Source organism: Pseudoliparis swirei, chromosome 24 (genome assembly GCF_029220125.1).
Source record: "Pseudoliparis swirei isolate HS2019 ecotype Mariana Trench chromosome 24, NWPU_hadal_v1, whole genome shotgun sequence".
Classification (NCBI taxonomy): domain Eukaryota; kingdom Metazoa; phylum Chordata; class Actinopteri; order Perciformes; family Liparidae; genus Pseudoliparis; species Pseudoliparis swirei.
In genome coordinates, this window is record NC_079411.1 from 6,902,799 (window position 1) to 6,921,009 (window position 18,211).

Below are 18,211 nucleotides of genomic sequence, written 5' to 3' on the forward strand. Positions count from 1 at the left end.
TTGACTGATAGATCAATTAAGTCACAATGTAAGCGATCAGAAGAATGCATGCACACATGTCCCCTTATGTTCTTCCGTGGTGATTTATACTAAAATACTGGCACTGGTTCAAATGAAAGCGACTTTATTTTACTTAAAGTTTAACCAGATTATAAAGATACCCTGGATTGTAGTGACATCTAGTGGAAAATCCGTTTAATTGCAGCTTTCAAGAAGTATTACTAGTGTTGAAACATTGTTCCCTGGTGGAAAAGTTTCAAGAGAAGCTGTCGGAGATGTCTCCTGTAATACACACGCACACACACACACACACACACACACACACACACACACACACACACACACACACATATACGTACATTCATTGCATACATGCATATATACACACATACACACACACATACAATCATAAATAAACACACACGCACACACAAACACACACACACACACACACACATACATTCACACACATAATTTAAAACCAGAGGTCTACAGCTCCGTATCTCCCTGGGATGATGTGACTGAGTGAGACTGGGTTGGTTCTGTGTACATTCCCACGCACGGGGTGTGAGCGCGTTGCGGGACGGGGTCCTGCCGGTGAGCGGCACCACCCCCGCCCACTGCGGGCAGAGAGAGTTCTGCGGTGGGCAGGACACTCCGAGTCCTCCAGTGGTCGGGACAGTCCCCCAAACAGACAGACGAACTGGAGCAACACTTTTAATGAAGGATTTCTGGTGTTTATTTTTGTTATTATTGTTTTTTTCTTCTCTTCCCTACATTATTTCTCTTCCCTACATTATTTTAAACCGCGATGGCCGAAGCCCGGCGTGAAGAAGAGGAAGAGGGGGATGAGCGCCGAGACCTGTGGGACGTCCGGCACAGAAACCAGGCAACAGGTAGGCCTACATTGGTTTGTGAACGGAACAGGCGGACACTCCGAACTGTTCCCTGAACCATCTAACGGACACTTCACATATGTCGCCTGTTCATCATTTGTTGTCGAGACAAATGATGTAGAGGTTTAAAAGCGGAGGAACAGATGTAACGCTGCAACAGGGGAGGAACGTGTTCACACATTAGCAAAACAATAAAAACGAATGATATCATAGCTAATCATTTATCAGATATCTATCTGGCTGTATTGTGCCACCAGCCAGCTGATGTTTTATTCATTCATTTTTGTACTAAATGAAAACTCTTGAAACTTGTGGAATCCACCAAAGTGAAGTCTGCATTTTTATTAATTTATTAATTCTTAGTCATGTATTTGTCCCAGGCTGTTGTGTGGTAACGGAGTGACAAGAGTCAGACATGAATGGAAGCTAATGGAACCTTGTGGAGGAGACCCATCAAACATTAATTTTTACTGCACAGCAAAAGTGTAAAGTCTGCGTGATTCGTAGCTATGGTGCTCACAACTAAAACAAAGATATGGACCGTAAACTACTCAACTACTTGTGTTGTTATTGGGAGCTGTTGCAACCTGACACACAGCTGCAGTCCACAGGATGAATGTGTGATTTGTTTCTGGACAGATAGATTTTAAGAGATTTAAATGTGTTCACAGTTGTGATACCTGAGGTCCTCCTTCAGGTGATATGAGACACAAAACCCTTATGAATCTATAAGGTGTGTGTTTGGATCTCCTCGGCGGATTTAAAGTAAAACACTTTACATTTGTTTTATTTGAGACAAACTTAAGGACAATCTGTTTTTATTCGGTTGAGCTGTTGAAACCTGCCTGTGGTAATGTACCTTCCCACCCAGTGGTCATGCCGACCCACCTCTCAGCAACATGTGACTCATAGGAAACAACTCTTTTGATCCTCGGAGTGTTGGCCTGCTTCCAGGTTCATAGTGTCAGTTTTCAGCCTGAGATTAACGAACAAACTTCAGCTTTCATTTTACAGCCGGCTGCCTCACGTACAAGTGTTACAACTGTCTCAGGTCTTAGTTTGAATGTCCCCCTCTCTGCCTTTGTTTTTCTTTTCTTTTTTTAGCAACACCTGCTGCACAAGCCCTTCTCAAACCCCCTCCTGGGGCCTGTCCTGCTATCTGCAGCTCAGACTTACCTCCACCACACCCTGACCCCAGTCTGTCCGTGCAGGCGGGCGGTTCTTGTCTGTACATGATGCAGTTTTCCATCCTTTCAGAGTGATGCTTTAACATGATTCATTCCACCATCACCTCGGCACAATGGATCCACGTCAGATGGCGTTGCAGGTGTTTTCCACCGGGCCTGCAGTGACACACGGCTAAGCTCCTCTAGCCCGAAGGTCCAGATCAGCTGCTGCCGTCATGGCGTCGGTCAGTCATGACGCCATAATCTGTGCTGCTTTGCAACCGAGGGCAAATCTCTTTTGCACAATGATCAATGTCAACAGCAACACAAATGTTGTGTTTATTCCTGCCTGTTGAATATGACGCACAGGGATGTCAAGTTGAATCAGCCAGCACACTTGCCCATGTCTGCTGGAAAAAAAATACACATTAGCCGACGTTGAAGAGAGACCAAGCCTTTTCTCAGACTTCACTATTAGTGTGAAGTTCAAAGACGCTGAGAGGCGGAACGTCTTTCTTTCTTTCCCCCTGTCGCCGCCAGCCGGTTCCCCAGCTGCTCGGCGACTGCTGCCGCCGTGCTGAGTAATGTCAGCATGTGTTCAAGTGAGAGTGCAGCTGTGAAGGGAATCCTTGCCTGCTGACTCCTGCAGCGTTCTGCTGCGTATGCGGTGTCTCTTCATGTGTCGGTGGCCCACAAATACCAAGGAGGGTGTGCTGATTGGAAATAGGACCGAAAACCTGACAAAAACGTCCGGATTTGTTCATTTTCTCAAATTTGTCATTGCTCTCATGAGGCTTTAAGGATAGATAAGACTTCATATGGTCAATTATAAGCTAGAAGTAAATAATTGACGTGACATTCTCGGCCTCACAGAACCACTCGCCAGCTGTAGACTCTTGTTTTCACAGCTATTAAATGGCATGAGACATTGCATAATCTTATCATAATTCTATCTTTTTTAATTGGATATTATCTCTTCATGAATGTCACACCCAATTATGAATGTCTGCCTTGTCTATTAAAGGTGTCCTGTAATGTTGGATGAATATTCCAGTTAGCCTACATACTGACACCAGATGAAATCTCTTTTAAAGAGGCTGATGGGAGGATTATCTTCATCCTACATTCACCTCAACACATCTGATGCAACTTGTAACATAATGTGTTCTTCCCACAATGTCTGTGTTGCAAACATCCCTACAGCTCAACCAACTAGTGCGCTGTTAAAATATTACTTTTAATGGTTAATAGTGATACTAGATGGCTGACTATTTTATATTGTCGATTTTCCGGTTTCCCCAAAAAGCAAGAAATCTACTGTGAGATTAAGAACCGAGAAGAATCCTTTCATCTGTCAATCCCCACCCAGATTACCTGTTAGTTTCCATGTTGATTTGACCAACATATTATTATTGTAAGCACTGCGCGGCCTTCATATGAGACCACATTTGTTTTTCGTCTGGTGCCCTGAAAGCCGAAAAGCTTTGCTGACGCAGCATTCAGCTCATCTAGCCTCCCAGAGCATCAGAGAATATCAACTATTTAATCTTAAAATCTTTTTTTTTAGCCTGGATTGAAACCACAGTGTTTTGGTTTTAACAAATTATCTTTTTTTTCTTTTTTTTTTAGTTTATTGATTTATATATATATATATATATCAGTGCTTGTGTGTGCAATTGGTTTACTGTTCCTAGTTTTTTCACACTAACCTGGATAAAAGAAGCTTTACATGTAAAGTTTATTGATACATATCAGTTACATTTGTAGCCGAACCGCATGACTAGAGGTGTCCAACGAAAGCTATGAGGGTTAATTATTAAGTTAAGTTCTTTTAACACTTGTGATGTGGCCTTTTGGGAAAAGACAGCGGCGGTGCCACAAACACCACTTCCTGTATGACCACATTCCAGTTCGTCAGATTGGCCCAGGTAAACACAGCAGAGCCGAGACACCACGGGGCCCTCCCTCTCTCTCCTGGTGTCTGTGTGTGTGAGCGTGACGGCCGGCTTCAAGTCGTCCGTCACGCTCACACACTCGATGGAGGGAGGATCCTTGTGGGAATACTCTGTTGATGCTGAGGATTTGATCAACATTCCTCTAATTTCTCGCAGGTAGGGGCCTCATAACTTACATATTACGAAAGAGGGCAACACCCTCACAACCGTTACCTACATCAGGGAAAGTGAAGGAAACCACCCGTGCCATTATGCCGTGTATATCAGACTGCATATTAACAAGGAAATGGTCATATGTTGGGTGAAGTAACAGAGCGTTCGTCCTGGTGGTGGCTAAAATACTTCTTTGTTGTTAAAGGGCAGTGCGGAGACGTAAGACTGAACTCTTCTTGAGGGAGCAGCTCTGTGTACCAACATATAACAAGTAACAGGTGAGACAGGTGGATCCGACTGCCAACGAGGTCAAGCTTTCAGCCTAGAGGCACGGACAGCAATCACGACTTGTTTGTTTGTTTGTTTCCATCTGATATTCTTCTCAAGATGTTTACCCTCAAAAACGAGGAAACAAACAACCTTTCAGTGGATTTGATTGCTCGCGTTACCGATATTACTCGTTAGTCTAGCTGTTAACGAACAGAAAGCGATTGATTGCTCGTCTGCAGCTGCTTTTCATGAAATGCAGTTCAGTGCCAAGTGAGGAGTAGAAATAATAGTGCAAAGTGCTTTGTGTGTGTCTGAAGTTGCATGTGGGACAGTAGCAGTTCATTTGACTTTATCCAGCATTTCACACTCAACATCATTCGAAAAATCCTTTTAATGCTGATTTCCTCTCAGTGGGCCTATTCCTAATCTTCAGGACCACCTGGCATTATTATTATTATCATTATAGAATCACATTAACACAACGCACTGTCTTTTGACCATACTGCCTCCGTTTCTATGTTCAACACAGTTCCGTTCAGTTGTATTGCCAAATGTTTGATTGAGTACAGATGACATCTCTTGCATTGTTTCTGCACCGCGTACGTAATTGGCTCTTCTTCGGAAATGTGGATGCTTAGTTCCTTCAGACTGGTTCGTCGAGGTGTAATTGCTGTTCCTGACGGTTTGGTTACGGTCTTGTAATTCGAGTTCAGAGTCTAGCTTGTAAGTAGCAGCATGGAGGAATTTTAAATGAAATGATGACTACATCTTCACACTGAGATTGTGTAGCTTTTGAAAGATGAAATATCAAATTGTTTCTGTTTTTAAACGTGAAATGTCCTACTTTGTCTGGTTGGCTAATGTTAGCAAACTATAAATTAATATTTTTGAGCGAGTGACAATCGTGATGCCGTTCAATTTCACTTTGTCTTCGACTGTGAAATTCGTTTCGGCGTCAAACCACGCAGTTGTTTTAAAGTTTTTGACTCTTATCTTTACCTGTAAGGTGTTTTCATCCTCATGAGATAAACGGTTTAAAAATGTATATATGTATATGTTCATATATAACCCCCCCAACTTTAGAGGCCCAAAATGTATTAGACTTATTTAAATAAACATAGACCAATCATGTTTAATATTTGCTTGCAAAGTCTTTGTCGTCAACCCAATGACAACATTTAGACACGACCCTGCTGACGCTTTGGATCCTCACGTCTTGATGTTTCCAGGAGCGTTGCCTCCAAGTGAAGATCCTCGAACCCCTGTTTACCTTGTCTGTATATTTGGGGTCATCATCCTGCTGCACCTCACGAAACATTTGTGGACGCTGTACGATATTCAAAGTGTTACAAACCCGTCACTGTTGGTTCAGCGTGTGTGTGAACACCTTCAAACACACTGACAGCTGAAAGTTAAAACTGTGTCACTGTCCTACTCAGAGACGAGAGGTTCAACTGTCATATATTTTTGCCACACCGTGGTAACGATCTCTGTAATATCTCTGTATGGATTGGGCCATTGTGGGAAGTGTAGCAAACCAAGGAGAAATACTGTGTTATGGTAAAAGTGGATTTTTAGCATAATTGTTGCATCAGTGTGATGAAGTGTCTTGATGTGTTATCTTTGTAGTGTTACACATCATTACATTTCATTTAGCTGACGCTTTCATCCAAAGCGACTTACAATCCTGTTACATTCCTACACCGTGACCGTAGACACCGCTACAGGAAGCAACTCAGAGTTAAGCATCTTGCTCAAGGACACATTGACTAGGTCGGGGATTGAACCATCAATGCCCTGATTGAAAGACGTACCTGCTAACCACTGACCCACAGTCGCCACATTTAAAACCTGCACCTCTCTGTTTTTTCTCCGCAGATCATCCTGAAAGAACCAAGCCGGATCATTTACATTTAAGGTATGGCATTTTCTTTCAGCATTAACAGTTGTTCGGTTTCACTGAACTCTATCTGTTGCTGAAACATGGGCGCTGTCCCTTTAAAGATCTGCTGACGCTGGTGAGGTTGTGAATGGACCAAAACAATGCACTGCTCATCCTCACACCCCATCAGCAGGTCAACATGGGGACAAACACGTAGCGCTGCATTTTTGTCGTTGTTGTTTAGAGACTTAAGGATAGGGCGGCGGGCCGCTTCCTAACTGACGATCATCACAGAGATCTGAGGACCTCTGGAAACTATGACAGATCACACAGGATGCTGTGTTTACAGCTTAGCTCATGAATTAAATAAACCGTGTGATATCGTTGCGATGGCGAGGATTGTTGGTCTCCCCCCAGATAGTTGACATCATGCAGTCGGTCCTTAATGAGCAGGATGTGTGTTATTGATGCGCCTGCCTCCGCTGTCAAGAGACTTCAGAGCATCACGATAGTTTCATCTCTTCATCAGCACACAGACTGAGGAGCTTACCTTCAACAATGTTGCCTGTGATGTAATATAACTGGCTTAGAAAAGAATCTTTACACATTGAAAGTGTAAACCGCCTGAGGATATGAAACCGTGTGGCGAGAGAGCGTCATGTGAAAAGAGTGTTTACCTGGAGGTGGTACCTCATGGACACCGTGTTTTTGAAAGGTAGGTGGATTTCCACTGAGCACTTGAACGGCTATGGCCGGGATGTTGTTGTCCTTTTACAAAACTGGAAGTTTGTTTTGTGATGTAAACCTTCTGTTTTCTTTAACCTTCAACCTCTTTAATATCTTTGTCTTAAATAACCAATGCTTTGAAGTAGAAGTGGACAAATGCATAGCCTCTCGCTTGTTCCTTGAATTAAACTACAGCTATTTAATTTCTTTCCACAATCTACAAACTTGAAGTCACTTCTACCATTCATCATGTTCATATTTGTTTGCACCCTTAACATGTTTAAACTCTGTGTTTTTTGTGTGTTTTTTACTGCTATTTTCTTATCAACAAACTTCATCTGTTGTTATTCACATCTGCCACTTCTACTGTATGTATCAGTGATCAATAATTTGGCCATTTAGCAGTTCACTAGAATGGATTATGTAGTTTATCATACTGTATCACATTATGAATTGGTGTATTTTCAAATCTCAATTATAAAAGGTATTTTTTAACTTTATTTTCCTTCCCTCATCTCTTCAGCTCTCAGCCTTTTGTGTGTATTATAATCCTCTCTGTTAATGTTTTGTTATTTAAATCCTTTATCTTTGCATAACTTGGCAGCAAGAATATGCAAAGACGAAGCTCTGGGCGAGGAGTGGAGTCACCACAAAGGTATGAACCAGCTCCCACACCTTCGTGATGAATGCCTCCTTTCTGCTCCCTCTTCAGCCAGCGGCCTCTGTCCTCTCTACGAGCTGCTATCAAACGAAGTAAGTTGACATTTGAGATCACTTTGAAGAAAGATCTTTTATGGGGGAGTGAGTAACTTTTTTAGGATGAATAATCATTTTCCTTAGAAGTGACAATACAGTTATATTTTCACCAATTTGGACAAATTGAAAATGCAATTAAAAAAATTATGTACACATAATTGATAGGATTGTTCTTCCTTCAGCAAGAACCAACTCTCAGATTGACCACACCAGAGAAAGAAGGTAATGTAACCAATAATATCAGATTAGAGACCTTTATGGTTATAAAGAGTTGCTGACCAGACATCTAGCTTCTTATTGATGTGGATTGGAATGGATGATTTATCTCATTTGTTGCATGTTGAGTTTATGAAAAACACTAATAAGAGCACTGCATTTTCCCAGTTAGAATTGATGTCATAGATATTTCTGGTTTGTATTTCAGGCGACCGGAGATTACCATCGTCTCAGCAGAACCTCTGGTTCCCAGTCACAGCTGGTTCTCAGGAAACTCTGTGGTTTTCCTCCCTCCTCCTCCTCCTCCATCAGGCTGGTCTGCAGGCATCCAGGCTGTTCCCCAGGTAGAACTCATCTGATGGACAGATTATTACCAGTGAACAAAGCTTGGTTCTTCAGACTGGCCAGTATCTAGAATACATTCATTATGGTTGTGGTTCTGTGCTGTCCACGAATCAAAAAATGAAATATAGTACAAACTGAGCACACAAATGTCAAGTCTTGGAGTCGTAGCTTTAAATTTCCCTCTCCCAGAACATTTTAAGCTGATACCAAACTTTGAATTTTATTTCCAACATGAAGGTCTTAATATCGCCACTGCTAAATTTATTGGCCTGAAGTAGTAGAATTTCTTCTAAAGAAACTGAAGTCAGCCGAACACACAGTGTGTCTCTTTTAAATTGTTGAATGTAAATCCCCCTAATTTATTAAGACGTTTGACTCAGCAGAAATTCTGTACTATATGGAATAATAATGTGTGCTGGTGTGTCTTTCTCATGACTTAGCCCCCACCGTCCTATGACCAGGTGATTCAAGAGAAGACCCACGAAGGGCACATTGTCAAGCCCACTGCAGCCCCCCGTCGGACCACCTGCACCACCACAAGCGCCACTCAGACTGACCCTGTGGGGGAAGACACTAGTGCTGCTGCTCCACAGTTGGCAGGGCAAAGACCTGCAGGTGAGGCATACGAGAAGCCTCAGTGTTGATGGAAATGTGCCCCGAACTGCCAGTTTTAAGATTGAGTCTGTTTCTGCTCTCCATGATGATTACATTTCCTTCCAGGTAAAAAGCCACAAAAACCACAGAGGCCGTCTCTGCCGAAACCAGCGGACAGAGAACCAGTCGGGGCTAATACTCCAGTATCCACAAACGCTGAGGACCAAAGTGATGACGAGTCAGATGTAAAGCAACCCGACCAATCGGGTTCCGCTCACACCTGCATTAGATCTGTCACTGTACTCTGGGATACTCCTTCCTCTTCCCCGGACTCGGAGCCCAGTCGACGCCCCGTTCCACTTCCTCGTACAAAACCCCGAAAGCCGGCGATCACAGAAGAGGTCAAAGTTCAGACTTTGGTCCAGCTCAGTGAACATTGTGACAGCATCCAATCGGCTCCAGAGGTGGTCTCCTCCAATAAGTATTTAAAGGAGTTATTGGAAGTCTTTAGTGCGGTGAACGAGTGTGCGGAGAACGGCGCCAACGGAAACCAATCAGACGAGGCCTTACGAGGCGACGATGCACGTGGCGAAATGACGACCAACCACAGTCAACGTAATATCCGGGCCAGGATCCAGGCCTTTGAGACCCAGGAGGGAGACGCTGTTGATTTGGCCAAACCGGAACCCACACCCAGGAAGGCGATCAACAAACCTACAGTTGCTGCTAGACCTCAGTTGAACCAAAGTGTAGATGATGATTATCAAAATGTATCGATCGAAAACATCCCCCAAATCCCTTCACCAGCCTCCAGACCTCTGCCCCCGAGGAAACCCGTGGAACCACCAGTAAAAGAGGAACTAGAGACTTTATTCAGAAAGACGTCCATCCCAAAGAGGTCACGCCCGTCTGTATTGACCAGAGACAACAGCATCCATGAAGGAGACACGCCACCGGTTACACCTCCAGTGAGGCCTTTTAAGCAACCTCTGACACCTCCCAACCTGAATATCAACAACCACAACTCAGTCTCGGTCACAGAGAATGTGTACGTGGACAGTCCATTCAGTGAGTAGCGTTTTATTTGTATTAGTTGTATATGTGTATGACAAAATACAGCTGCCTGTAGGAATGACCCCTGCAGAACATTTTCATGATAGATTCATCTATGATGCATTGTTTTGATTAAGATGTAAGATCAAGTCTCTAATATGACGTCTTTTCATTTCTGCAAACAAAAAAATTAAGGGCAGATTATCAAACACTAAACTCTGAGAATAGTTTCCTCTCCTGTTAAAATAAATGGATACCAAGCTCATGCCTGTGGGTTTGGTGCAAAGCTGGATCCTGGAGCGATTTACATTACATTACATTACATGTCATTTAGCAGACGCTTTTATCCAAAGCGACTTACATTAAGTGCATTTCAACCTAGAGTACAAACTAAGAACAACAAGAATACAGGAATTTACCTCGTTATCTGAGCAGAAAGAGCTTGTCTGGGTCACAGCATAATACAAAAATGCTTCTACCAACACCTCTAAAGCTTACTAAAAAGATATTTGTTTCATCTGTACATTAATAGAAATGTAAAAAGTGCAGTTTTACAAGTTACGTGATGTAACTATTTGGTGACAGAGATTCTGCTCAGATATGCTCGACGTTAAATAAAAAGTGACTGAAATAGTTACTGGACATAAATTCTTGCAAAAGAAAAAAAACATTTTTGCAAGTGTATTGGTAAAACAAATGAGATCCAAGGTGTTTTTGGATGTCTTGGGTAGGCGTATTTTAAACTTCAAAGAGATCCATTCTCTTCTTCTCTTCTTCCTGCCTCCAGTCTTTATGCTAAGCTAGGCTAGGAGTCAGACGGCTGTTCATCTTTTAATCTCTTTCCTGGAACGGCAAACTATCTAACTCAGATGATATGAGTGTCCGTTGAACTCACTCTCGGTGGGTTTATTACTGAAGACCCGAGGACGTGCAGTGTCGAGTGTGAAGTTGTTGAGATGGTTCTTGAGAAAGTTGCAAACGGCAACACCTGAGGCCAAGCAATGGGCTGAACGGACCCCGAACTAGTTATTTTCAGGACAAATCAATTCACAATAAATCGTCTCAATCACCAAATAGATGAAGTGCTTCTATGCTGGATTACAAATCACCGACTTCAACGGTGTTGTCCTTGTTTACATTGTGTAAATACCCAGCGACAGTCAAGTGTCTCTTTGTTCAGATCCCATCCAGGTCAAACCTCTGCGTAACGTGGACAGCAACGGAGGCTCCTCGGCCAGACAGAGTATGACACGGAGACCCACCATCATCGGGGTCCCCAGCAAATCAGCTTCATGTGAGTCCCTCCTGAGACTGAAACCCTCATGTGATAAGTTAACCGTCAACATATTAAAATACTAATATCTCTCTATGCATCGCGATAGAGCGCAACGTTTTCAGGAAGTTATGGTGAATTCTTTTTTGTGTTTTTTTCTTCAGTGTCAGATAACTTTGAGGTCAGTGCCCCTCCTGTCCCGGCTCAGAAGCCCATCGGCTTTCGAAACAGCTCAGTGAACCCCACACAGAGCCAGACGCCCGCCTTCCCCCACCAGGTAACATTTGCATCCGACTGAGCAATTACTCACCGATAAACTCTGAAAACACTACCTCAACACCACAGGAGAGGTTATTCTTTGTAGACCTAAAACTACAGGGAGAGTGATTTTTCTTCCCTTTACTTTCATGTATTTCTTCAGTCTTTTATATATAGTCCTTGGCAATTCTCATTTCTGAGAATCACCTTCCCACCCACCCGTTTTGTGATCTCACAGCAGAGCCCATCCACCCCCTTCTCCAATTCAGCCACTTCCCTGGGTGGAGGGGGGTTTCTGTGAGATTCACAGACGTAACTTCTGCTGGAAGTCACTGCTAGTTACAGACTCTGGTTCGCTGCTCCGTGACGTCACTACTCACGAGCGACGTCACAACTCACAACGAGAGTGCATTCATGTCATGTGACAATGTTTCCATGGTGACTGTACGGATCCCCGTATTTGAATCGGCGTGAGACTTACTGCTGGTGAACTTCTTTATTTTCTTTCTTTCGGCGAATACAATTGAACCAAAAATCTTTCTTAAATACCTCCTTGTCACCACCGTAAGAGCATTGCCTCATACGGGACCATTCAAACTTTTAAAACTGTATATGAAATGCGCATCTGTCCGTAACATTTAGCCGTACCGTCAAGTTTGTATTTTAACATAAAATAAAGGTGTGCTTCCTTTTAACATTTCAAAATAAAAGTGATTTAGCTCTAAGAGGAAGTAGATTAAAACATATACAAAATCATTAAAACAATACAATATAAAAAGGCATACATCAAAACCAATAAAGCAGATACAAAAGAAGGCAATCAACGCGAAACAATACACCTTTTAAGGGTTATTTAAAGTGACAATAGCCGTTTCTCAATTCAAAGTACATTGAGTACAGACTCCAATTTTTCACTGTAAATTATTTTTTACAGTCAAACTAAATATGACAACCCTGCTTTTTCAGAGTTTGTGTGTATATAAATAAATAAATATAAATATATATATATATATAACATATTAGAGAGATTTGGTCTCTTTTCCGGGTGATAGCCCTGGTCCACCCGTTTTGTGATCTCACAGCAGAGCCCACCCACCCCCTTGGTGTGCATGTACTTCTGATCTATGAAGTGGAACATTCTGAGGCCATAAAGCTTCTCTCGTGTAGCTTATTGGCATTATTTCTGCTCTCCACAAGCAAATAAAATATTGTAGTCCCAAGAACATGTCGCCTGCTGTTGAGCTGAAGCCGGCCCTGGCCGAATGCTCTGTGTTTTAGCCTGGTTGCTATGGTTTCCAGTGCTGGAGGCTGTGAGTGTGTTTTAGTGGCAATAATAAAAGCCCAATTGGATTCTTCTGCAGGAGTTCAACCCGGTCGGACCAGAACCATCACTACCACCTCGGTGAGTAAAAGTGGAAATAATTCAGAACAAATGTAAACATCAAGCCATGGTCCACTTTGTAAACATGCTGCTCAACTTGATGATGGCGTTGCACTTCAGGAGGCTGTCGTCGCGCAACACCCTTCCCCCTCGCCCACATCTAGCCAAAACGGGCCCAGTAAAACCTCCCACACCCAGCCTTCAGGCAATAGGTCGATCCCAGTCCGCACGTTGGGAAGCTTCACCTACACCCCAGACACAGATGCCCCACAGGAAAGGACCTGTCTTACCTCCGAGGCCCAAACCAGGCCACCGTCTCTACAACAAATACACTGTGAGACACATCTCTCTGCACAACTAAGCATGCTACAAATACCACTTGATGAGCCTCGGTTAAAGTTTTGCTTTCACTCAACAGCTTCATCTTCCTCATGGGATTGCATCCTTCGACTACAATGGGAGTAACACAGGAGAACTGTCATTTCAGGTGTCTAAACCTACTGGCTTACGTGTTGCCTTAGAAGGGCACTCTTAGCCTATAAGAGATCCACATAGTTGATTAAGCAATAGAGATTAACCTGTGTTGTCCTTTTCAATAGACAAATGAGGTGCTCCTGCTGCTCGATGAGATCGATCACAATACGTTTGAGTGCCAAGTTGGAGACACGAGAGGCCGAGTACAAAAGTCGCACGTGATGGTCATAACTCCTCTTGCCTCCGTCTCACACATGCCCCCGCCACAGGTATTATTTATGAGTCAAACATTTCTTTGAGACTTGAGTACATCTTTCCATCTGGGCTCTGCTACATTGAGCTCTCTCCCAATAGGATGCCGGTCCAGCCGATTCAGGTGGAGCTGGTTCTGAGCTGGAGGTGCAGGCCATCCATGACTTCAATCCAGGTGACACATCAGTGTTTTTTGAATTTTTTAAAATCTAATACTGAATAAGATTAGACAATAACACTAACATGAGACTATATAATGAATTTATTTAACATTTTGGAAAAACATTTTTGCAACAACAGCTAGCCTGGCTCTCTCCAATGGTAAGACAGGGCTTTCAAGTGTCACGCATTGAGCGTGAGACTCACGCATTTCGGTCTTAAGTCACGCACTCCTGCCACACATCGTATTTCTCACGCTGCTGATGGAAATGTCACTCTAGTGACTATTTTTTTTTGCTCCATCCCAATGCGCGCAGACCGGCGTCGGAGCTCTGCAGCGGAACAATCGATCGGCGTATTGAGCAACCCTGCATTCAAGCATTAAATAGCCGAGAGGTTTTTTTCAGCGTGAGGAATTCGATGTGTGGCGGGAGTGCGTGAGATAAGACCGAAATGCGTGAGTCTCACGCTCAATGCGTGAGACTTGAGAGCCCTGCCGTCTTAATGCTAGACTAGGCTAAGCTAAGCTAGGCTAACCGCTCCCTCATTTCTCAAAAAAAAGCAAATTGGGTAAGTTTTTCTCCCAAAATGTAAAATTATTATTTCAAACTATGATTGCGATGCATCTTTCTTTTTAACATATATTATTATCGGCTGTTTGAAAATACTCCAAATGAATGAACTGAAGTTCATAAAATAATTTGTTTTAGGAAGTTTGAAACATGTCTGGATGATGTGTATGAGGCCCATGACCAGCTGTTTGTTCTGCACACACAGTGGGTGAAGGAGAGCTGGGCCTGAGGGCCGGAGATGTTGTGACCATGGTGGAGCAGGTGGACGGTGACTGGTACAGAGGCACTTGTAAGGGATCTACTGGTTTCTTTCCCACCAGTTATGTCAAAGTACTGGTAAGTTTCAACCATTAAAATCCATTCTTACCCTGCATCGATCACAATTTCCTAAATAAAATATTTTTTATTACCATTTCTCCGACTAGTCAAAATCCCCCAAACCGCTGCCTGAACGGAAAGCAAGGCCCCCGTCCGCAACAGTCAGGTACTCTTTCAACACGATAAACTCTCTGCACTCACTTTTTCAAAAAAAACGACCCGGATGAACTGACCTGACGTCAATGTTGTGGCCTCCACTAAAGCGGTCCGAGATGCCTGGCGATATTCGACTTTGCGGGGGAGAACGACGAAGAGCTGACGTTCTCTGAGGGGGATGTGATCCAGCTGATGGCGTTCATTGGACAGGACTGGGCACGGGGGAAACTGGGCGTCTCGTCTGGTATCTTCCCTCTCAACTTCGTAGAGGTCATTGAAGACCTGCCTCCAGCGCCGAGTCAGCAGAAGAGACTGTCCATCGGGATCGCACTGCCTGGTGAGATTACCTCGAAATGAAGTCACTCTTTTGTTGCCCACCAAACGTTTTTTGAACTTGTATCACACGTTTGTCTTCAGATGGGAACATTTGTACGGCAGCAGCATTTTATCCTCTTGATCCTCCAAATGAAACAAAAGAGCAACTTTGTCCATGAGGGAAGAGCCTCTATCCATCGTGTTGCTTTGTTGGCTGGCATCTCCCTTTGTGGCATGTCAGGAATGTGTGCTAGTGTTTCTATTTCATTACATAGCTGCTTAGAAAAGGTCTCAACACCCTCATGCAACAAGCTCCACAGCCAGGAGTTTACACATACTAAGACCTTTGGATGAAGTCCCTCCTTACTAAGTGTTATATGTATTCAGTTAGCTGTTGGGGTATAACTGTCTTTACAAGTATCTATGAAAAAACGTTGGCATAACTTTGTCTCTAGTTTCCCTATAAGTAGCAGATTACATTTCCAGGAACCCTTTTTACAGTTTTAACTCCCATCATAAAATTCAAGATGTTGTTTTAATCAGCCTTTTGAGTTACATTCTGGTAGAGAAATACAGATTCTTATAGATTTAAATATTACATTTGTGGATGTATTTTATTGGCCTAAAAGTCAGCAAAAATAAAATTGTATATAGGCTACTGAATACAAATACAGGAATATGCAAATCTAACACGTTTTACACAAATACATTATTACGTACTTTAAATATATTATAGAAAGTATAAAGTGGAGAGTGTAAACTCCCCACCGGGTATAAAAAAACCCCACAAGAAATACAAATACTTCAGTTATAAGTCAATATGTGAGTAACCTAGATGTCATTTTTCCTCCCACAGGCATGGTTGCTTTTCCCAGTACACACCCTAAAGTGGCCAAACCGGCTCAGGTAACACATATTTATACAAACGGAAACGTCAAAAACAATGAGGATGTTTTTTTGCAACACTGTAAAACCATACACAGCCGGTAAAAGTGTGTGTCAGCTGAATGCTGTCAGCGAAAGTGTACATTATCCTGCTCCCCCTCTAGGCATCTCCACCCGGAGTGGAGTGGGCGGTGGCTCGGTATGACTATGCGGGGAATTCAGACGGCGACCTGACGTTTCAGCAGGGCGACCGGATCCTGATCAGCCAGCATGTCGACGCCGAGTGGAGCTACGGCCGGCTGAACGGGGCCGAGGGCTTGTTCCCCAGGGCTTTTGTTGAGAGCAGCGCAGGTATGAAGACCCCCCGGCCCGTTGTTGTTCTCCACAGTCCTCCTCATTGAACCTGTCAATACAGTCAATACAGGTACATATTCACATTCGAGAGGGAGAATGGGGGTGTGTCTTTGTTACACATTGTGTCATGTAATTAAATGTCCTTTTTTTTTTAAAGACACTTTTTACAGAAGTAATTTATATTAATTCACGTCCTCTAAGTACAGCTTGTAGAATTATACTTTATTTGAGTATTTCCATTTAATGAGATTTTATTGTTCTAACCCACTACATCAGAGGAAATATTCAACTTTTTACCATTTTTTTTTGACAGCTGTAGTTCCTTTTTTTTTTTTTTACTGTAAAACACCTAAATATTTTTACAATCTGAATATTGAGTGTTGTCTTTTTTACTTAAATTAAGCAAATAATGTGAATATTTCTTCCAAAGTTGTACGTTAGCATTTCAAGGTAAGAAATAACATTATTGGTTCAGATGCCAATTAATTCATCAACGAATTGATTGGTGTATTAAAGTGCCTCATTATTTTTATTAAAGCCGTGACTCAAATTGCTTGTTTGGCTTGACCAAGATATTCAGTTTATTACTTTATAAGTCAAAGAAAAGCAACACATACTATGAAGTAGCTTGAACTGGGTATTGTGTGGAATGTGTACTTGGGAAAAGTATTTAAGCCATTAATTGGTTAAAGACTAATCTATTGTTTCAGCTCAATGGACAGTTTTGTCAAACCAGCATTATTTATAATGAATAATTAATGAAGTATATGATTTCTTCTGCAGGTCAGCAGTCTGATAACCAGCCGAGTGGAGCGGCTGGTGGAAGTAGAGGCCGGGCGATGTTCAACTTCACGTCAGAGTCTGAAGAGGAGCTCTCTCTGCAGGTAGAGGGAGGGTTTTCTTATGAATAAATTCGCAGACAAAGATGAACTCTAGAAAGCGCTGCCATTCTGTTGATGTCTCACTCCCTTGTTTTTCTCAGGTTGGGGATATCGTAACTGGTCTGGAGACCGTTGACGAAGAATGGTTCCTGGGGGACTTGAGGGGGAGACGGGCCCTGCTCCCTAGAAACTATGTGCAAATACTGGGATAGTGTCACATCACTGTTGGACAACAAGCACTGACCTGAGATCAGAGGATTCCAGCAGTGGAAGTCTGAAGGGAACTGGAAGTTCCGCACAATTTCCTCTCCAAGTTGTGCAACAGCTTTTTTTTTTTTCATCCAATGCCTTAACTTATAAAGTGTTAACAGAATCATCTATCATGACAACAAATCAATCTAAATACTGTATTGATTCATAAAAGGGTTTGTATTCTTCCAACTGTGCATTTGCACCATATTGTGATTTTCCTTCCGTTAGCTATATTTTGTGTGTGTGGTCATCTTCTGATATTACTCTGACTAACATAAACCTTGGATTATAATATATTACACGAAACAAGGCTCAAATAAAGCTCAGAACATTGAATGGAACAAAGTGTTGCTGCAAGATCAGGATGACCAAAATGACAAACTTCTGTGAAGCATGAATAAAGAAACATCTAGATGTAGTACCAACTTCAGCAACATGAAGTTACAATTCATTTCAGATAAAAGTTTACGTTTCCCCTTGATTTATCAAATATTGGGAACTACAGAAGTTACTGCAAAGTAGTTTGAACCCTCCTGTTCTTTGGAGTCAACTCGATCCCATTCAATGGTTAACATCTCCTAATATGAGAATTTTAATGCTTTGCTGCATTTCATGACTTCCTAATTTAATAGGATCTGGGTAAACATTAACATGATGTTCTTTGGTGCC

The 18,211-nt window shown here is 42.6% G+C and overlaps 1 protein-coding gene across 2 annotated transcripts; it reads left to right on the forward strand.

Annotated features, from left to right (window-relative positions):
* The first annotated feature begins 592 nt into the window (after positions 1 to 592).
* sh3d19 (SH3 domain containing 19) lies at positions 593 to 17,972 on the forward strand. Of its 2 annotated transcripts, none has more exons than XM_056409968.1 (21): positions 593 to 896; positions 6,319 to 6,358; positions 7,761 to 7,801; positions 7,987 to 8,026; positions 8,229 to 8,364; positions 8,827 to 8,980; positions 9,086 to 10,027; positions 11,193 to 11,306; positions 11,450 to 11,562; positions 12,905 to 12,945; positions 13,045 to 13,258; positions 13,343 to 13,411; positions 13,524 to 13,667; positions 13,753 to 13,825; positions 14,587 to 14,717; positions 14,807 to 14,865; positions 14,963 to 15,192; positions 16,027 to 16,076; positions 16,220 to 16,406; positions 17,193 to 17,293; positions 17,392 to 17,972. In XM_056409968.1, exons 1-21 carry the CDS (start codon positions 812 to 814, stop codon positions 17,500 to 17,502), a joined length of 3,075 nt encoding a protein of 1,024 aa, XP_056265943.1. In that variant the 5' UTR covers positions 593 to 811; the 3' UTR covers positions 17,503 to 17,972. The 2 variants fall into 2 exon arrangements, with proteins under 2 accessions (XP_056265943.1, XP_056265942.1); XM_056409967.1 differs by having other exon boundaries at positions 594 to 896; positions 8,806 to 8,980.
* Positions 17,973 to 18,211: the final 239 nt, after the last annotated feature.